This window comes from Rhipicephalus microplus, chromosome 1, assembly GCF_043290135.1.
Source record: "Rhipicephalus microplus isolate Deutch F79 chromosome 1, USDA_Rmic, whole genome shotgun sequence".
Taxonomy (NCBI): Eukaryota; Metazoa; Arthropoda; class Arachnida; order Ixodida; family Ixodidae; genus Rhipicephalus; species Rhipicephalus microplus.
The window spans coordinates 273,681,206-273,701,052 of record NC_134700.1 but is presented as its reverse complement, the minus strand read 5'-3'; the positions used below and the strand labels follow the sequence as shown (position 1 = coordinate 273,701,052).

At 46.2% G+C, this 19,847-nt stretch overlaps 1 protein-coding gene across 3 annotated transcripts in view; it reads right to left on the bottom strand.

Annotated features, from left to right (window-relative positions):
* Positions 1-549: 549 nt before the first annotated feature.
* The window catches only part of LOC119188188 (uncharacterized), a 49,956-nt gene continuing 30,658 nt past the window's right edge, over positions 550-19,847 (bottom strand). Inside the window, exons 12-15 of one of the 3 annotated variants that reach the window (XM_037436113.2) lie at positions 18,052-18,339; positions 13,050-13,171; positions 8,548-8,735; positions 550-2,675 (exon numbers count right to left, since the gene is read on the bottom strand). In XM_037436113.2, coding sequence (XP_037292010.2) covers positions 8,581-8,735; positions 13,050-13,171; positions 18,052-18,339 — 565 coding nt within the window. In that variant the 3' untranslated portion in view covers positions 550-2,675; positions 8,548-8,580. Of the gene's footprint in view, positions 3,480-8,547; positions 8,736-13,049; positions 13,193-18,051; positions 18,340-19,847 lie in introns of all 3 variants that reach the window. The other 2 variants (XM_037436112.2, XM_037436111.2) reach the window with 2 other exon arrangements.

Genomic DNA, 19,847 nt, shown 5'->3' with positions numbered 1-19,847 from the left:
TTGAAATTCTTAGAATGAGGTTTAACTATCATTGGTTGTGTATGTACCAAACCTCAATCTCTCAATCTCAGGATTTCAAACCTAGCATTGTTAGGCGGTGCTTTTTTTTTTTGATAAGCTTGACTCTGAGAAATGCCTACTTCGCCTTGCCAAGATTATTTTTTCGTTTTATTCATAGAATATTTCCTTTTACCCGCACAAATTGTCACGTTTTCCCTCCCCCTCCTTTTTTTGGATGGAAGGATAGGGTACGAAGCATATGCACGTCAGCGCCAAGAAAATCGGCAAGGTCTTGAAATCAGTTCGAGCCTTGAGGAAGAAAAGTCCACTTGTCAAAATGCTGGCTTGTGAACCCTCTTTGCAGATTTTTGCAATGCAATAAGTCCTATAATTGTATCATGGTTTTGGTGCTCCACACCCCCAGAATACAAAATGACATGAAGAAAACCACAAGGCAAGAAAAAGCGTCTGAAAAGCATTCTTTCCCATCAGCAGTTTTCTCCAGACCACTCTGCACCCTGTCATCAATATAAACATTGAAGCCATGACTCAGCTAATCGGGACCTTTAATCCAAATGAGAAAAGGGTTGTACAAATACACTTGCATAAAGCAGCATTTTCACGCGTATGTTTCGCTAATTCGTTCAGGCACTGCACAGCAGTCGTACAAGCAAATGCATGCACACTTCGAAGAGCTCACACTTAGTGCTGTGCTTGGAAATGCTGGTGTGCACAGTAGGATGGAGATGTAAACATAGCCTATGCAACTTATATGCGTGGGCAATAACAATAGGTGCTTGCAACCCCCTGCATTAAAAGTGGGCGCACCGCAGCCCAATAGCTTATTCCCCCCCCCCCCCTCCTTACCTCCTTTGGTCCCAGTCGCAAAATAAACGATAAACTCACTTGCACAAACTGTATGGTCTGTTTCCAGCGAAAAATTTCAGTTCACGTATTTTACTGCAGTTGCAACACTATATACAAGAACTGCAGCTAAATACTTTCCCAACCTGGTACCTAACACCATTGTGCATGCAGCTGACATTTGTGTAGCTCCATTCTTTCAAACAATATGTATGAGTTTCTGTGTGCTGCTCCCAAAATAAGAGAAGTTCTAAGATTGAATTTCCTTCTTCATTTTTAACTTTAACACTCCCTGGCCTCTCTCGAGCATTTCACCTGATGCCAAAAGAGGTTTTCCACCGGGTGTTCAGGAGTGCAAAACAAAAAGTACGTCTGACCTTTTAATTTTTCACTGGCCAACTGCGCTGTATTCAGAAACTCAAAGCGACCTTTGAGCTCCTCAGAAAGCCATTGCAGTTTGTGCAGTGAGTCACCTGAACAATTGGCAGTTTCTAAGAGCTTCTGCTGACAGGAGTCAATGATGCACATAAATCAAGCAAAAATTGTAAAAGTATCAGAACACAATGCAAAGAACACAATGTGCCCCACAAAAATATAAAAAGTTGATAAAAGACGTACAGCCTCCCCTCCCCATGGGGTTATAAATCAGTGTACAAAGTCGTAATTAGCATATAGTATACAAAAGCAGACTTGAAAACGAGACTGTAATGGTTTCACCCAGTCTCTACCAGACATAAAAAGCCGCACCTGTTCATGCCTACTACCTGGACCAAGAGAAGTGAAAGGCATACACAGCCACTCGAAGTTTTTCATGATTTACTGCTTTCAATGCAATCAATTCTGTCCAGAATAAAAGAGCACAAAGCTCCAAAAGGTGCTTCGCAATACGATTAAAACAGCAAACACTGTTATTGTCAAAGCAAAAGAGTTGAAAATCAAAGTGCACATACAAAGCTACGACGAATACAACACGAGGTATGTACAATGGCAAGCTAGCACGTAAGTACGTGCAAAAGCAAGTTGGGTTGAGTTTTGCAAGCCAAGAACTCCACACAGTTAAATAAATCCACAGAATATAATAAAACGAAACCAGTACAAATGATACTACGACACCTGCAATCAAAATGAACACTAAAAAAAATTCTATACAAATAAACATGGCTACAACAGAAAATCGGATATAATAAATGTAATTTCATGCTGCACAAAAAATTATTACAATGATGTCTGGCTGTGCCTTATTTGCAGCAGATAATGCAATTCAGCCTTTTCAGGGGTTGCATTCTCACTTGGCTATGAACGCTGCTTCAGGCAAATGACACGAAGTGACAAGCGTTGCTCCTTCTAAAGATCGCAAACCATAAAGGCACCGTTAAAACTAACAATCATGTGCTAATCTTTCGATTCATTGTTTGGAACATTTTTTTGTCGGGCAAGTGATTGGTAAAAGACTTTCACACGCCAAGTCTGCCATACAAAGTGTGCGGCAGATGCTGTGAGAGGTTAGTTTCATACTCGGGTCTTTGAGCAACCACCCACACGGCTACTGCAACTCTGCAAGAAAAAAAGTACAGAGAAATGCTAGCACATTGAAATGCACTGCACACTGCGCTGCCACGCTTTCATAATATTCACCATGCCCCATTTTTACATCCACATTCCGCAGTAGTTTGGAACATTTTTTGTCGGGCAAGTGATTGGTAAAAGACTTTCACATGGCAAGTCTGCCATACAAAGTGTGCGGCAGATGCTGCGAGGGGTTAGTTCCATACTCGTGCCTTTGAGCGACCACCCACATGGCTACTGCAACTCTGCAAGAAAAAAAGTACAGAGAAATGCTAGCACATTGAAATGCATTGCACACTGCGCTGCCATGCTTTCATAATATTCACCATGCCCCATTTTTAAATTCACATTCTGCAGTAGTTGCACATGAAGTAATGGGCAAACCGCAGAATGTCAAACAAGCTTTAAGGTAATTTAGATACCTTTCTAAAACATCTGTCATAAAATGTGATGGAATTTTGGAAAGCTTTGTCTTTCACTTCCCAAGCTGATCGAGATACATATGAACGGTGAATATCAACACTAAGTCATCTTGATTTTTCTGAGATACACAACTTCAATCAACTATCAACTGCAATACATTACAGGTGTAACGATGAATGGAGTGGGTCATGCAAAGCTCGGCAAACACATTGTCAGTGCTAAGCACGAGACACTCGGCCCGGACGTCGTCGCTGATTTCGCTGGGTATGCCTACGCTCCTACCTGGTCTCGAATAACAGTTCTGACTGTCTCAGTTCTTTATTATAATTGGTAGAGTTTGCTGGGTCTCTTTGCAATCCTGGAGTTACGAAGCCGGACTCGACCTGCCGTCATGACCACTGCATCTGCCACAAGCCCTCCACCTATGCCTCCGACGCGGTCCGTCAGTGGGATCCTCTGATATTCAGCAGCACTGACGATCACCACGTCGACGACTGGCTGGCTACTTACGAACTCGTGAGTGTCTTGAACAAATGGGATGAAGCCACGAGACTGGTCACTGTCGGCATTTACCTCAGTGGCATTGCCCCCTTGTGGCTTCGGAACCATGAGACCGACGTTCCCACCTGGAGAGCATTCAAGGCAAAGTTCAGCGAAGTCTTCGGTCGTCCTGCTGTCCGCAAACTTCGTGCGGAGCAGCGCCTTCAGTCGAGATCTCAACTGCCTGGTGAGAATTTTACAAGCTACATAGAAGACGTCATTGACTTGTGCAAATGCGTCGATGCGAACATGACAGAGGTAAACCGCATCAAGCATATGTTTAAGGGTGTCGACGAGGACGCCTTCCAGATACTCATTTCAAAAAAGCCCTGCTACTGTCGCCCAAGTTACCGAGCTCAGCCAAAGCTATGATGAGCTCCGCCGGCAACGTCTCGTCACCCGCCGTGCTGTACCACATCAGGAATCGATGTTTGGCTTAACTCCCTCGCAAGACCCCGTCCTCCTCTCACAGATCAAAGATTTCGTGCGCAAAGAAGTTGCCCGCCAACACTCGCTCATCTCCGGCCTACCGGAGCGCAGTGCGCCGCTTAGCCCTACACTACGAACTATTATATAAGATCAAGTCTCTGAGGTCCTTCCTCCGCAGCTGGTGCCACCAGCAAATGCACCATTGATGTACACCGAAGCAGCAGCACGACCAAGACCACAGACGTTCCAAGCGCCGCCTCCACTGCCTGCTCCTGTTTACGCCGCCCAGCCACCACGACCTCCAGTCCGCCGAGTCTGTAATCCATGGCGCACTGCTGACAACCGACCGATCTGCTTTTCGTGTGGTCTATCTGGACACGCCGCACGTCTGTGCCACTGAGGCCCACTACACTCACGTGAAAACCTACGACCATATGAGAATGATTACACGTACACTCCCTACACTCCAGACCCCGAATTGTACGCTCCTCGACCAAGCCACCGACCAGCTCCTGATCGCCGATCTCCTTCTCCACGTTGACGCTTGCCCTCCCTGATGCGCTGACGCTCCCCTACAATCAACGCAGAAAACTAAACGACGCAGTTCCTGAGGCAAGAACTGCGTCCTCGTCGCAAAGCACTAGCACTCTTCGTTCGCCGCCGAATGTAATTAATGCCATTCTTGAAGGTGTACCCGTACTTGCCCTTATTGACACTGGTGCCGCAATTTCTGTCATCGCTGAAAAAGTTTGCCGTTCAATTCGAAAAGTGACAACGCCTTACTTGGGTTCACGTCTTCATGCTGCCACTGCACAGCCTGTGGCCGCGTGTACTGCCAGACTTGTAATTCAAGGAGTGCCCGACACAGTGCAGTTCGTAGTACTCCCGCACTGTTCTCATGACATAATTTTAGGTTGGGATTTTTCTCCCATCACCAAGTTGTCATTGATTGCGCCCGTGCCGAAGTTGTCTTTTGTCCCCTTGGTGATGCGCTACCAGTGCAAGATCGCCCTTCCTACGTGAAGTTGGTCATTAGTGACGACGCCCAGATCCCTCCACGCGCTACTGTCTTCGCACCTGTGTCGTGTTCCGCCGTCGTCGACACTACCGCATTCTTCACGCCTTCCACTGCTTTCGTTCATCACCACTTATCACCGCTCCCAACCGCTCTCCTATCTCTTCAAGGTGGTGCGACCGACGTGCCTGTGGAGAATCCGTTTTCATTCACGATTACGCTGCTTCGAGGCGAATGTATCGGTTCGATAGAATCATTTGAAACCATCGCTACACTTGACGTTCCCGATGGATCATCGGAAGTCAGCGCCCTCTCCTGTAGTTCCGTGAATGACCCTTCCACTACCGAAATTTTGAACTGTGTCATCGACGAAGGCCTAAACACACAACAGAGGTGTGAGCTTTTCAGCCTCCTTGACAAGTTTCGGCCATTTTTTGACAGTCACAGCGCTACTTTAGGTCGAACATCTACTGTATGCCACCAGATCGACACAGGTAATCACCCACCACTACGGCAGCGACCATACCGTGTTTCGCCGACTGAACGCCGAGTCATCGATGAACAAGTAGGTGACATGCTAAAGCGAGGCGTTGTTCAACTATCAAATAGTCCTTGGGCGTCGCCGGTTGTTTTAGTTAAAAAGAAGGATGGCAAGATACGCTTTTGCGTAGATTATTGTCGCCTAAACAAAATAACACGAAAGGATGTTTATGCTTTGCCTCGAATCAATGACGCCCTCAACTCTTTACAAGGCGCAGAGTTCTTTTACTCCTTTGATCTATGCTCTGGGTACTGGCAAGTGCCCATCAATCCGGATGATAAGCCAAAAACTGCCTTTGTTACACCAGACGGCTTATACAAATTTAATGTGATGCCATTTGGCCTATGCGCCGGCAACATATGAGCGCATGATGGGCACTATCCTATGAGGCCTCAAATGGAACACGTGTTTGTGCTACTTGGACGACGTAGTGGTATTCTCGCCCGATTTTCCCACACACCTTCGGCTCTTGGAACAGATTCTACGCTGCCTCTCTGCAGCAGGCCTCCAACTCAACTTGAAGAAGTGTCACTTTGGAGCACGCAAGATGACCATTCTCGGACACGTCGTGTCGAAGGATGGCGTTCTTCCTGACCCCGCTTCTCTCAAGCAGCTACATAGTTTTATTGGGCTTTGCTCATACTTCCGCCGCTTCGTCCGGGATTTCGCCTCAATCTTGGCACCTCTAACAGACCTACTTCAGGGAGACCGCAATCTATCTGCGTGGTCTCCAGCCTGCGACAGTGCCTTTGCGAATCTCCGCGAACTGCTTACAACACCACCCATACTGCGTCATTTCGATTCAAGCGCTCCCACAGAAATCCACACAGATGCTAGTGGTGTCGGTCTTGGCACTGTACTCGCCCAACGAAACCCTGGATAACAAGTATATGTTGTTGCATATGCGAGCCGCACTATTACAAGAACAGAAGAAAATTATTCGGTAACTGAGAAAGAATGCCTAGCGATTATCTGGGCCATTACGAAATTTCGGTCTTATCTGTACGGCCGCCCTTTCAATGTTGTTACCGACCACCACGCGCTCTGCTGGTTATCCTCTCTCAAAGATCTCTCCGGATGCTTGGCACGATGACCTTTACGGCTCCAAGAGTACGACATCTGTGTCATTTATCGCTTAGGCCAGAAGCACGCCGATGCCGACGCTCTTTCGCGTTCACCTGTTTCTAGTGATATTGCTAGTGTCTCCATCCAAGACAACTTCCTTCCACTATCAGGACCCATCAACATGGCTGCGGAGCAGTGCAAAGATTCGTGGATTGCGTCTCTGATGGATTACCTATCTGAAACACTCCCGCACCCGCCACCTCGAGCGCTACACCGACAAGCCTCTCACTTCGCCATCCGTGATGGAATACTTTATCGCCGCAACTACCACCCTGACGGCCGCAAATGGCTACTCGTCATACCCAGGCATCCCCGTGCCAGCATATGTGCTGCTTTCCATGCCGATCCGCAGTGTGCACACGCCGGTTTGTTTAAAGCCTACGCCAGGCTTTATTTTCGGTTTTATTATCGCGGCATGTACACATTCGTTCAAAAGTACATTTGATCTTGCACAGAGTGCCAACGCCGCAAGCACGATCCTAGCCGTCCTACTGCACCAATGCAGCCATTACCGTGCCCAGTGCAACCATTCGACCGGGTTGGAAAAGACCTTTATGGTCCTCTACCATATACATCAGCTGGGAATCGCTGGATTATTGTAGCGATCGACCATCTCACGAGATATGCAGAAACGGCCGCTCTACCAGCCGCGACGGCACGTGACGTTGCGTCTTTCCTGCTGCAACGTTTTGTTCTGCGTCACGGCGCTTCACGTGAACTTTTGAGCGGCCGAGGCTGCGTCTTTCTCGCGGATGTTATTCAAGAACTTCTTGCAGAGTGCCATGTGATTCACCGCTGTACTACCGCATATTGCCCACAAACAAATGGCTTGACCGAGCGTTTCAACCGTACTCTTGGCGACATGCTTTCTATGCATGTCGCCTCCAACCACACCAACTGGGATCTTATCCTTCCCTACGTAACGTACGCTTACAACACGGCACTTCAAGTGACGACAGGCTTTTCTTTCTTCTTTTTACTGATGGTCGAGAACCATCATTGCCAATGGACACCATTCTCCCCTGCCGACCCGACTCATCCGAAGGCACACCAGTTTCCGAAGCCGCTCGGTATGCGGAAGAATGTCGGCAATTAGCTCGCACCCTTACAATAGAAGAACAAGGGCTACAGAAATTTCGTCACGATGATGGACGGTCCAACTACCAGTTTTCGCCCAACTCTCTTGTTTGGCTGTGGGTGCCCCCCAGTGCTGCTCCTGGTACCTCTACAAAGTTTGTCAGCAGGTGCCATGGACCTTATCGCGTCATAGAACAAACTTCCGCTGTTAACTACCTCATCGAACCCCTCACGGCCACTGTGGACCTGCGTCGCCGGGACCGCAAAATCGTACATGTGGATCGCCCCAAACCGTATCACGTATCGTGGTTGTCCTCACGACACCTTACTTGGCACCATCATCAGCAAGGGGGAAATATGTAATGATGAATGTAGTGGGTCATGCAAAGCTTGGCAAACAGATTGTCAGTGCTAAGCACGAGACGCTCGGCCCGGACGTTGTCGCTGATTTTGCTGGCTAGACCTACGCTCCTACCTGGTTTCGAATAACAGTTCTGACTGTCTCAGTTCTTTATTATACAGGATAGGATGTGTTATTACGGTACATGCATCTATGAGAATACTTATGGAGAATTTTCGAAGGCTAGCTGTACAGTGCAACTTGAATTGCATGTAACTGTTGTCATCTTGGGTAATAAAAGCAGAGAAATTAATTTGTAGTCTACCAGAGGCGACAGCTAAAAAATATACTAAAATAGTGTAGTAAAAAAAAAAGGAAAAGTCTGAAACTGGCCGGCGAGTTTTTCACTGATGACTCAATCTAAGAGTCTATATGGCTTACACAATAAAAGCAATATACGTCACAAATACCAACCTATGTAAGTGAGCAAACAATCATCGCGGACTATATTAACAGTCCGCAAATGGTTGCGTGATTAAAATTTTTGTAGCGCTTTCAAAAAAGTATGGCAAATACGAGATCATGTAACAGTGCGGACACATTTTAGAAAATTTTCCATCATCGCACCGTTTCAAAAGAGTAAAGCATCTTCTGGTATCCTCAGTCCCACAATGCTGAACTGGTGCGCTTGTTGAATGTCTTCTTCTTCACGGGGAATATGTTGTCCAAACTGAGCAAGGGCATCGTGCCGAAAAACTCCAAGCCTGATATGCCACTTTTGCTCTGTTGTACGATGAGGGCATTCAGGGCAGCACCTACATAAAAACAAAACAAGGTTTGGCTCAAATGAGCACTCAGCACTGGAAAAAGCATTGATTCATTCATGAGAACAAGATGCAGCAGTTGTGAGAGCAGCTCGAGTTATTGAAACATTTGTGGGCAAGTTCACACAGCAATTGGTACTGAATGTTCAAGCAAAATGCCTGGCAATATCTAACGGAGTTGCCGTCAAGAGCACTTTCAGAGTTGATGGCCCCTTGTGTTGCCTGCTAGCTATCGATGTGTGCATCAGAAAGTATGGTAAGGATTTATTTTCGTGATAGTTCTATGGCAGTGCCACACTCAAAAAGCCACCTTCTCCTTCAGTCCAGTCCTCCCCTGCCCATTCCCTAACTTAATTAGGATTACAGTCGAACCCCTCAACAACAAAACTGACGGGGCGTGAAAACGATTTCGTTGAAGCGAGAATTTTGTTGTAGTGAAATCGAAAAAAAAAAATATCGCTGATCTGAGCTACCAAACAAAGAAACGTTTATTCTCAAAATTCGAAAAACGTCCGTTCCTTCTTATTCTTTTCCAGCAGCGTCACAAGGCAATTCTCACTCATGCATAGCGGGGCCATAGTGAAAAGCACACTGAGACAATGCCTAAAGCTGCTTTCGTGAATGAACCAAACAGTTGCATTAACACGTTAACACCAGCAGCTGTCCGCCATGAAAAGTATCCGGGAACGCCGAGTTGAAGGCAGGGTATCGTGGAGCGGCGATTTTGCATTATTCTATGCCATTCTTATCATCCATCACTCGCGGCTAGCTGATTTTATTGAAAAGCCAGACTAACAGCTGCTCTGATTAGCTACCACACTGGCCAAAACAAAAATAGGGCAGTCTCATTGCCACCGCTATCGAGCAATGGCGGTGCCCATGCTTGCTGAATAGCGGTGGTATAGCAGCAGTTTCTCGTGGTGCCAGTGCATGTTTTAGACATCGCTGATGCATTTTCAGGCTCTGAAAATGCATCGAAATGTTAAAGATTGGGTTTACTGCATAGCGATAGGTATCTGAGCCTGGAATTGCATTGTAAAATTTGAAGCAAGGCGATTGAAGAAAAATTGTTCGTTGTGGCGACAATATTTATGCATTGACTCCTATGGACTGCCGACGGGGAATCGTGAATTTTTCGTTGAAGCGGGGTTCGTTGTAGCGAAGTTCGACTGTAGTTACTATAATACACAGAAATTAAGACATTATGACATCATTCTTGCTGCAATAGAATACCGAGTGCCTCAAAGTAACGTGTTGATTCGACACACTTACATACAATTTTTTTTTATAAGTGGCACCTGAAAGGGTTATGATGCTCAAATCAGCCGGCCGCTGTAGAAGTGGGTGTATGACGCAGTAATTTTGGTATGTGGCATCATTTGTATGGAGAAGAGAGAGCATTTCCTAGCAGGTTTTGAGATCTAATTGTTCATTCAATGGCACATGCTGCACTATAATGTTTGGCTCGTGTCTTCTCAGACCTTTCGGCTACAGATCGGCAGAGTTTTCTGATCATGCTACTCAAAATGGTGCAAGCAGGGGTGCAACAGCCAAAATACAACTAGGAGCAATTTTTGGAGCAGCAAAATGTTACCTTCGGAGCACAAATTTGGAGCACGTCATGGTAAACCAAACAGGAATTTTTATCATAAAATTCGAAATTTAGAGCAGTATAAAAAAGAGGGCTTATACCGTATTTACTCGATTCTACCGCGCCCTCGATTGTAACGCGCACCCAGGTTCCAAGAAAAAAAAAAAAAAAAAAAGTGGGTGCGATTGCAGCGTGCACCCATTTTTCTCGTTGGCCCACACAATCACAACACTTGGAAAAAAAACTCCTTTCGGGAGCGTCTTCCGTTTAAATATGAGGTACGGGGGAAGCTTGTGCCTATCTGACGTGCAACGGAGCACTGCCGTCACTGTAGTTTTACCGTGGCCCGATGTCAGCACGCGAACTTGCTTCGCCCCCTTCTTCTCGACGGTTGTGGTGCCAGGCATGTCAAAGTAAAGAGGTGTCTGATCGGCATTACCGATTTGCCCAAGCAGGGAGCCGTTGTTGTGCCGCAAGTTTAGGACGAACCTCTGAAAACTGAAGCTTTTCTTCGTACTCCTCCGGCAACTTTTGGCATATACCCGTTCTCCTTCAGAGGGAAAAGGCTTTCCTCTTCATAAAGTTAGTTAGCCAGCACCTGCTCGCTTTAAACTGGCTCCACATTAGCCCTTTTTCTAAGGCTAACTGCATAGCCTGCACTTGGAGCAGTTCTGTCATCATGGGCCGCTGTGCCACTCACTGCTCAATCGCATATATGCCGAGCAGCTCTTCAATTTGTGGAAACCGACCCTGCTATAGTCCACTGAAGCCTTTGCGTGAATCTGCTGTCGAGAATATCCTTCTTTCGTTTCCGCCAGTCTTGCACGCACGTTTCGGGAACTCGGAACGACCGCGATGCAGCCCGATTTACGTCCGTTTCGGCACACCCAATGACTTTTCTTTTAAAAGCGGCATCGTGGTGCACTCGTCGAGCTTTTGGAGTTGGCCCTTCCATGCCGTCGATGCTAATGCACACCAAGATGACGAACTCCTCAGCACACGTACGAAGTGCCGCACATGGGAAACACATAGGCAGAAATGGCCAACGCGCCATGCCGACGCACGTAGGGGCGGCCATTTTGGAATGCCGATGGCCATAAAATGACTATATTCATTTTTTTTTTCGTGCTCGATTCTAACGCACATGCGATTTATGAACTCGCTTAACCGGAAAAAAGGTGCGCATTAGATTCGAGTAAGTACGGTATTTAGAATTAAAAAAAAAAAAAAAGAAGAATAAATCATTCAACATCCCCTAAATCGTGCAGTGTGAAGATGAGCACTGCTATTTCAATGAAAGCAGTATTTCGAACCACCCCACTGAGCAAACAATGATACCGTATTAGCATTTGCTGCACCTGTCAAATAATTTGGCCGACTCTGAATTTGAATATGAATCTACCAAGCTCGTGACTTTGACATTCGCGAGATTTGTAAGATCGAGTAGGAGTGGCAATAAAGAAAAAAAAAAAAGCCAACAATTTAGTTTTTCTTTTAGGGAAGCAGAAATGTCATACATTGCTCCAAATGATTGCCAGTAACTTATTTAGACATCAGCGATTATACTGGTACTCAGAATTATGGTGCAAATAAACGCACGAGTAATTGAACAAAATGTGCAGTTTCCCGCAACTGGTGCTAACAGCCCCTTTCAAATCTCGCTACGCTTTTTCGCAGGGCACCAGTGTACTGCGGCGAAGGTGGCTTAAGAAGCATTCTCTGCATGGGTTAGAACCAAGGCCCCCCCCCCCCCCCCCCCCCCCCCGACACACACACTTCTCACCATTTTTTTTGTTCACCATGGGGTTAGGTGCTGCTTCGGCTCGCTTGCAAGGCACGTTCGACCAGATGATGTAACAACAGTTTGCGCTCGTTTGTCCGGCATGGGTACTAGATATATATCACCAAGACCGTGGCCGGGACGACACAACTTGAAGACAAATAAAAAAAATTATGTGCCGCTGCTAAGGCAATCGAAGTGGTCGCTGCCAATGCCGGCGTTCGTAGCACGCCAAGCTTGTTCGCATGAGGAAAATGTGGCATGTGCTTCCAGATTCAGTTCCTTACAAGCCATAGCAGCGCTTTCAGGCTATGAAAATAAATTTCCTGCGAAGAGTTAATGGTTACAGCAACGCATTTTTATTGTACCACCGAGAGGTATCAGCTGCGGTCAGCAGGCCTATGGGTGGGTGCGCAGCGTTACTTTATCTGGTCGACCACGTCTCGCAAGCGTGGGGCGGGTGCCTAGAATATTATAGGCACTATAGTTAGGGTCAGCGCGGTTTGACTAATGGCGCACACTGCAAGTGGCCGACGTGGTCTGCATTTGTCGCCGAAATGAGCTAGCCTGAGAAAATTTTGAGGCTGGCTGAGCATTTTGGTGCAGTGCGGCACAATTTCAGCAAATTTCATGGTTTCAGCGCAGCTTGGCACAACGATCTGGAATTGTATCAAATTGGCGCAGCTGTTGCAATCCTGTGCAAGGCCCCTTTAAATGGAACACCTGCCTTTAATGCTGGTTTTATACTTAAGTATTCTCTCTAAATCTCTCAATAAATAAAGCTCCTTTAAATAGGACATTAGATGGTGCCTTAAAAGACCAGGAAGTAAAGAGTGTACATCGTAATTTAAAGATCCGGGAAGAGTCGACGAGAAAGAATGTCAATATTTTCAATCCCATAGGAAGGCCAGTTTCGGTCAGGGAGCGGTCTCACCTTTAGCCCAGGCAGGGACTTCCTTGCGTGGTTTCTCATCATCATCAGTTTCGTCGCCGGAACTGAGGTCCTCAATGTTGTAGTTGTTTTTGTCCTCGATGGGTTCCGGAGGAAGCTCGCTCCTGTGCGGTGTGATGTCATACCTGGAGGTGAGTGCGCTCACATGTACAAATGGTAGCACATATGCCAACACGCTCACAACAAAAGCTGAAAAGCCACAATGCATGCAGTAGATGTGAGAACTCTAGGCTTGTGTGAATATTCGAGTGCTTGGAATAATCGAACGAATATCACAGTATTCGAATTCACTTCGATTCGAATTTAAATTATTGAAAATTTTGGTCGAAATGAACAAATCTCTCTATATTAAGTCACGTGTAATTTTCCTGTAAAGGTCGTTTCACTGCAGTGGAGGAGTGCTGTACCGTGAAAGCACCTTTTTAAATGTACACTAACTCACACGTAACTTTTTGTATTTGTAAAGATGGTTTCACTGCAGTTCAAAAGTGCTAAACCATGAAAACACCTACTTAATGAAAGTCTGAATTGTCGAGAAGCCGCACTTCAATGTTTAATTACCATATCACTCTCACATCGATTTATCATTTGCACAGGCCTTATTTTAATTTAACATATTAAGCAGATTAGTTAGGTCACAATAAATATGGCCATTTTCCTTTATAACATGTGACATATGCTATTCGAATTCGATTCGAAATTATTAGACCAGTACAGTCGAGCCCACATATAACGGCCCCACTTAAAACGAACAATATCCGCGTGACCATGAAAATATAGATTGGTTCAATGGCAGAAAATCGCACTTACAACGAACGTCTCCGAGCGCCGCTGATTGGTTACAGCGGAGTCAGGCTCTGCCTACTTCTCGGGAAACCAATTTTGATGCGAGGTGCCCATACATACGCTAACCCTGCCTCCGCGCCCCTCTAGTTGTCGCTCTCCCCGACCGCTTTTGTTACGCACCCCTCCGTCCTTTGTCCCCCCGCTACTCTGAGCACTCCGCATCGCCAGACGAGGCCCGTGTCTTCACACTGCCACCGATCTTTCGAAGACCGGTCGGCCATCTACCCCGTCTTTGATCGCTGGTACTGTTGTTGACGTCGCCGGCCTAGAGTGACTAGACCATTTGCAAACATCGTCGGCCACCGACTGTATTCAATAGTCTGTGTCTAGTGCACGCGCGTACGCTACCACACCGACTCTGATAATTTGCAATTCGTTTCGTGTTTAGGACTTGTTCTCGCTCACTTCGCACTCAACTCAGCATGCCTTCCGCGCGCGTGCGGAAGCGCAAAAACGGCTGTTAATTTGCGCGGAACGAATCCCCAAATATCGAAGTTCGTGAGGCCACGCAAACCTGCTGGCGCAACAAAACGATTCTTTGACCACGGCCACCGATTCTTCGAGCACCACCGAGCGCACCGATTCAGGTGGCCATGCACCCTTTCCAAGTTTTTCCACGTGTGAGTTTCGCGGACCTTTCAAGCAAGCTACCCAACCTGCCTCCTTCCCGTGTGTATTGGTTTTCAAGGTCGCTCTCCCGCCGCATCCTCCCCTCTCTTTATCGCAACTCCTTGCCCTTCTCTCGCAAGTCTGCTCTCCTCTCTTGATCACAACCCTTTCGCCTGTCTCCACCGCTCCGCGACGCCCGCCACGCTGGCTCGAATTAGTTTTGTTTTCTGACTGGAAACGGGCCCAGAGCTGTTCCACGCGTTTTGGCATGTGTGTCGCGTGTGCGCGTCTTGCTCGCTCTTGGTGTGCGTGTGTGATCATGATGGCCGATGGGAAGACTAGCACGCTTTTTCCTGCCGCTCAACAAAACGTCGAAAGTGTGACCACTTGGCTTGAGCGTAATCCGCGCGTTAGGTGCCGAGTTACGAAGCGCTTGCTCATAGCTGTTGGCCACCTGGCAGACAACTTGCCGCTTCGATATTTCGTGGGCGGCGGTGACGGCCACATGAGGGCGAAACTGTTTTCGCGAGGCCGACTTGGTCGACGTCGGGCCCGATGCCGAGCCTGAAGCTTCCGAACAGGACCATTGCGGCGGCGATTTGTGGCAGCGCTTTGTCGACTCCAACCTGGGAGAGCGGGTGGGACATCTGTTGCGATGGTTTAATTACGGCCGATGATGATGCCGACACTGCGGAACCTGTGCGAATTAGGGCATTGTGAATGAAGTACATGGCGAGAGCGATTTGGAGGAATCGGATAACGAGAACGACGAAACTTTGGAGTCAGTGCCTCATGCAGCTTATGCCACGGGCCTCGGCGAACGAGCACCCTGCCGCTTTAAATGAACTTGAGACCGCCCTTATCGCTTCTGCTTTTCGAAACACGTGCATTGCGGACTTTTTGGGGCAAAAAAAGTTTGTGTTTTCACTCGCAACTTTTTTTAAAAGCTGTGTTTCATTTACTACGAACTTCGGGATAGAGCGAACAGATGCCACGTCACGCTCAGGTTCATTATAAGCGGGCTCGACTGTACCACTATTCACTTCAAACCTAAAATTCACTATTAGCACAAGCCTAGAAAACTCAACTTTACATATATTTAACTGAATACTACGTATTTCCACATCTCTAGTGTACTTAGTAGAATATAAAAGTAGGTTAGGGTATGTTTGGCGATGAATAAAGGAAAGAGGTGACTATCATTTAACAGACATCTATAAGGCTTGGATGCCCAACAACTTTGACAATAAGAAACAATCGAAACATTGCTGTACCAGAAACAGCGCGTCACGACATACATGGAGATCGCCGAGTTCATCGAAGGAACAATGTGCAGTACCACTGCACTTCACATTATCAGAGATACAAGCTTGGCAAAATCTTTCAAATAAATTTTCTTAGCCTAAAACAAGAATACTACTAAGTAAACAGCTTAGAGGCAGGACACCCCTATTAATCGAGTAAAATTTATTGGGCAACAGTGAGACGCTCCGTGCAAGGTGCGTGACGTTCAGTGAATGATATTTCTGCAGAAATTGTCACTCCAGAAGCGCAGCATCATTCGAAACAGTCAACAGTTGCATCTTTCTCCTGGTACATAATGGTAAGTGTAGTCATCTCATTTGAATGAATAGAAATTAAAATTTGAGGAGTTAGATTGATGACTTTTTGAACAGCAGGAAAATACGACGAAATTTGTATTTAAAACTTTGAATTCTCCCTCTCACACTCCAAACAATATAAACAAGTCACCAACCAACTTTTCTGACCTGTATAAAAATCTGGACTATGAGATGGTACCGTCACGCGCTACACAGAGCCAAAAATTTTGGACGTCTGAAACAGTTCTCAATCAATTTCCCATAGTTTTCCTGTGGATTTAGAGTAAAGAGCTTTCGGAAACCATTGAAAACGCCAAGATAACAGTGATAGCTTTTTTTTTCTGCAGCTTCAAACCAGCAGTGCATGTGTATCGCCAGCTGATCTCATCGGTCGCCTACGTTCTAGCATGGGGTGCTGCTTGCATCGTTGCTTCAGCAACTGATCGTGGTTTCATGGCCAATTGCTATCAATGATGTGCAAACACCGCCTTTTGACAAAATAGAAACTGCCAGGCCTGCGTGCAACGCGCAGCACAGTCGCAGCAAAAGATGGAAGAGAGGCCTTTCAGAGCCTTTTTTCTAACACTCTTTAAGTAACTGCTACAAAAACACTTGCAGGTTACCCACTACACCATATATCAGAAATTCTGTGTAGTAGGGAGGCATCCACTATGCCATATTTCGTCATTCTTCGGAGAAGTGTGGTATCTGCTACACACTTGCAAGGACTTCTGTGCAACTTTTTTTGTGCCGAGGCTGACGAAGATGAACAATTATGCCTGAAGCTTTAGTAACGGGTTGGAGCATGAGATGATTACTTGTTACGCAATTCGCATTTTTTGACGCCCGATTATTCCTTGGCTGTTCTGCAATGTTTTGTTACTCATATTAACATGATTCCTTTCTTGACAACAAGCCTGCCTAGAGTCAGTTCACAATGGAGTTTCAAGCAACGGCATGGCTCAGAGGTAGAACAATGGGCTGGCACGCAGGGAACCTGGGTTCGAATTTCATCCTGACCTTGGTGTTTTTATTCTCTCTTTTTTTTCCTCATTTAGTGCGATAGTGGTTATGAACACCGGTGGCGCACAACTATGGTGCACGCGACCCTTTTTGTGATCTCGTAACAGCTTTTGCTGTAGAAACTTTGAAACCAGAAAATTACAGCCAACTGATGATAGAATACAAAGCTTCAATTGTCAGGAAAGGGCAAAGTGACCCGTCACAAGCGGACATCCCGAAGCAGTTCGAAATGAAGCAGACAATATCAGGTGCTTCACGTGCTTCATGCTGTTAACAACGAGAACATACCCTCACCGACGTGCAGGCTGACCTGTTGGTAGGTGCAACTAAACTCAAATGCACAAAACCCCATCCTCGTGTGGGTCTCACGCATACTAGGCAAGCGGACTCGGTAAATGCCAGATGTCTTTAAAAAACAAAACCAGAACTGCCCTATTTTTTAAAAGCCTGCTAAGCTCAGAAAAAGTATTAGTATCAATTTTTCAAAAGCTGAGGGAGAAAGCACAGGTTGTGCACGGTCTTTTCACATCAAAATTCGTTTTGATTTAAAAATTTTTTTACCTTAGCCTGTGTCCTTAAAGCTGCTAGCTAAATAAAGCAACTTCTTTATTGCTTGAATTCACTTTTTTGGACTGCGCAATTTAGAGTCCGGAAAATTGGTCGACAATCCTACTAGATACTATCTGCAAAAACAAAATATGATCAGGACGTAAACCATAATGGGAGAGTTTGTTAAATTTTGACCCCTGTGGTTTTTCAGCAACCATTTAGGTCCAAGTAACGGGTGAAACGCAAACACGTCATCAGCTCACGCTTGCTGCTGCCCTTTTTGCTTCACAGACATGTACTTAGACGTGAGAGAATTGTGCAAAGACGTCAATATAAGTGCATAGATACTGTCATACCCGCTCGACTTTGGGGGGCCTTCGGTTCTAACAAACGTGGAGTTGGCAGCACATGGTGTCTTCAGTACACTGGACTCATGATCAATCGAAGGCACTGTGAATGTCTCGCTGAGGACCTCCGCAGGCTTGTCCTCGGAAGACACTGTGACGGTGATGTTCAGAGCAGCAGACGGCTTTTCTGGCGTGCCCTCGACAAGCTCCGTGATGGACTGTGATGCAGCAGAGACTGCCTGAGGTTGCTCAGGGGAGGGCAGAAAGCTTGCCTGGTTCCTGAGCGACTGCGACAGGCTGCGAGAAGCAAGGAAAATGGAGGTTGTTTATTTTACAGGTGTCCGTGGTGGAGACGAAAAAAATATGGCACATCCTCACTGAAACTAGCGTTTAAAGGGCCTTGCAGCACTTTTCTACGTAAACAGTGAATGACTTCATTAAAGAAGTTAATTGCCTGATGAATCTGCTGTCACGGAAATTTAAGAATCCATCGAGTGCAAGTGGAATTGGAGAAATTCGTCGCACACTTCAAGTGCTTTCTCTCTCCTCTCATGCCGATGAGAGTGACGAAAGCTAAGCAAGGTGGACGACAAAGGCAAAAAATTTGTCTTTTTGTCAGTGCACGTCATGACCGTGAGCACTTTTTTAAAGGAAAATGTGCCTTACCTTCGGTGTGATCGCAAGCATGCCGGTGTTGCAATTCTAAGTTGCGTGATTCTAGCACAATATAGTGCAGTGCGAGCGCGACGTGGCATTCCATAGCGGCTGTGGCAACCATTCAGCTCGCAATGCTTAAAATCAGACAATAACTGTGGACTGTGTAATTTTCGCAGTTATTTTGGATTCGGCATCACTTGTCAAGACAAAGGCCAGAGATTTCTAGCCGACATTAAAAATCACGCCAGCCACATGCCGCGAGCTGCACTATAACGATTGGCTTATATGTTCTCATAAGCTTCAATTATCGACTCACAGCATTTCCGAACCACGCTCAAAAGGTATTCCAGGGCATGTCCACCATAGGTGTCTTTTCAAGGTCGCCCATTAAAGTGCATGCAAGGTATCATTTATAATTTCATCTTTTTCTTTTTTTTTTCTTTAAAGCCAGGCTAGCAACTCTGACAGCCTTCTTTACACCGTTTCCAACATCAACCACTACAACATGCTTGCTAATTACATATGCACACATTTAAATTACTGAATGCTTTCTGTGCATGTTTAGCATTTTTTTAGCTTTTTACACGACAAATACGTGTGTTCCCGCATATGTACACCACATGTCTTAGATTACAACTCATTCTGTTAACAATATTTTCCTCCTTCGTGTTCCCACTTGTGTATGCTCTCGGCTAACGCAATATCCCCCACCCCTCCCTGCGAGGGTTATTAATGGGGCCCTGCAACAAATTAAGCGTGTTGTTTTAATCTCTTCTCCAACTGTCGAATGTATCTATATCGGTGTGTGAGTAGCAATGACAAAAACACAGATGATTGATTGATATGTGGGGTTTAACGTCCCAAAACCACTATATGATTATGAGAGACGCCATAGTGGAGGGCTCCGGAAATTTAGACCACCTGGGGTTCTTTAACGTGCACCCAAATCTGAGCACACGGGCCTACAACATTTCCGCCTCCATCGGAAATGCAGCCGCCGCAGCCGGGATTCGAACCCGCGCCCTGCGGGTCAGCAGCCGAGTACCTTAGCCGCTAGACCACCGCGGCGGGGCACAAAAACACAGATGTTATACACTCCAACCTTGATATAACGAATCCAGATATAATGAAATATCGGTTATAACGAA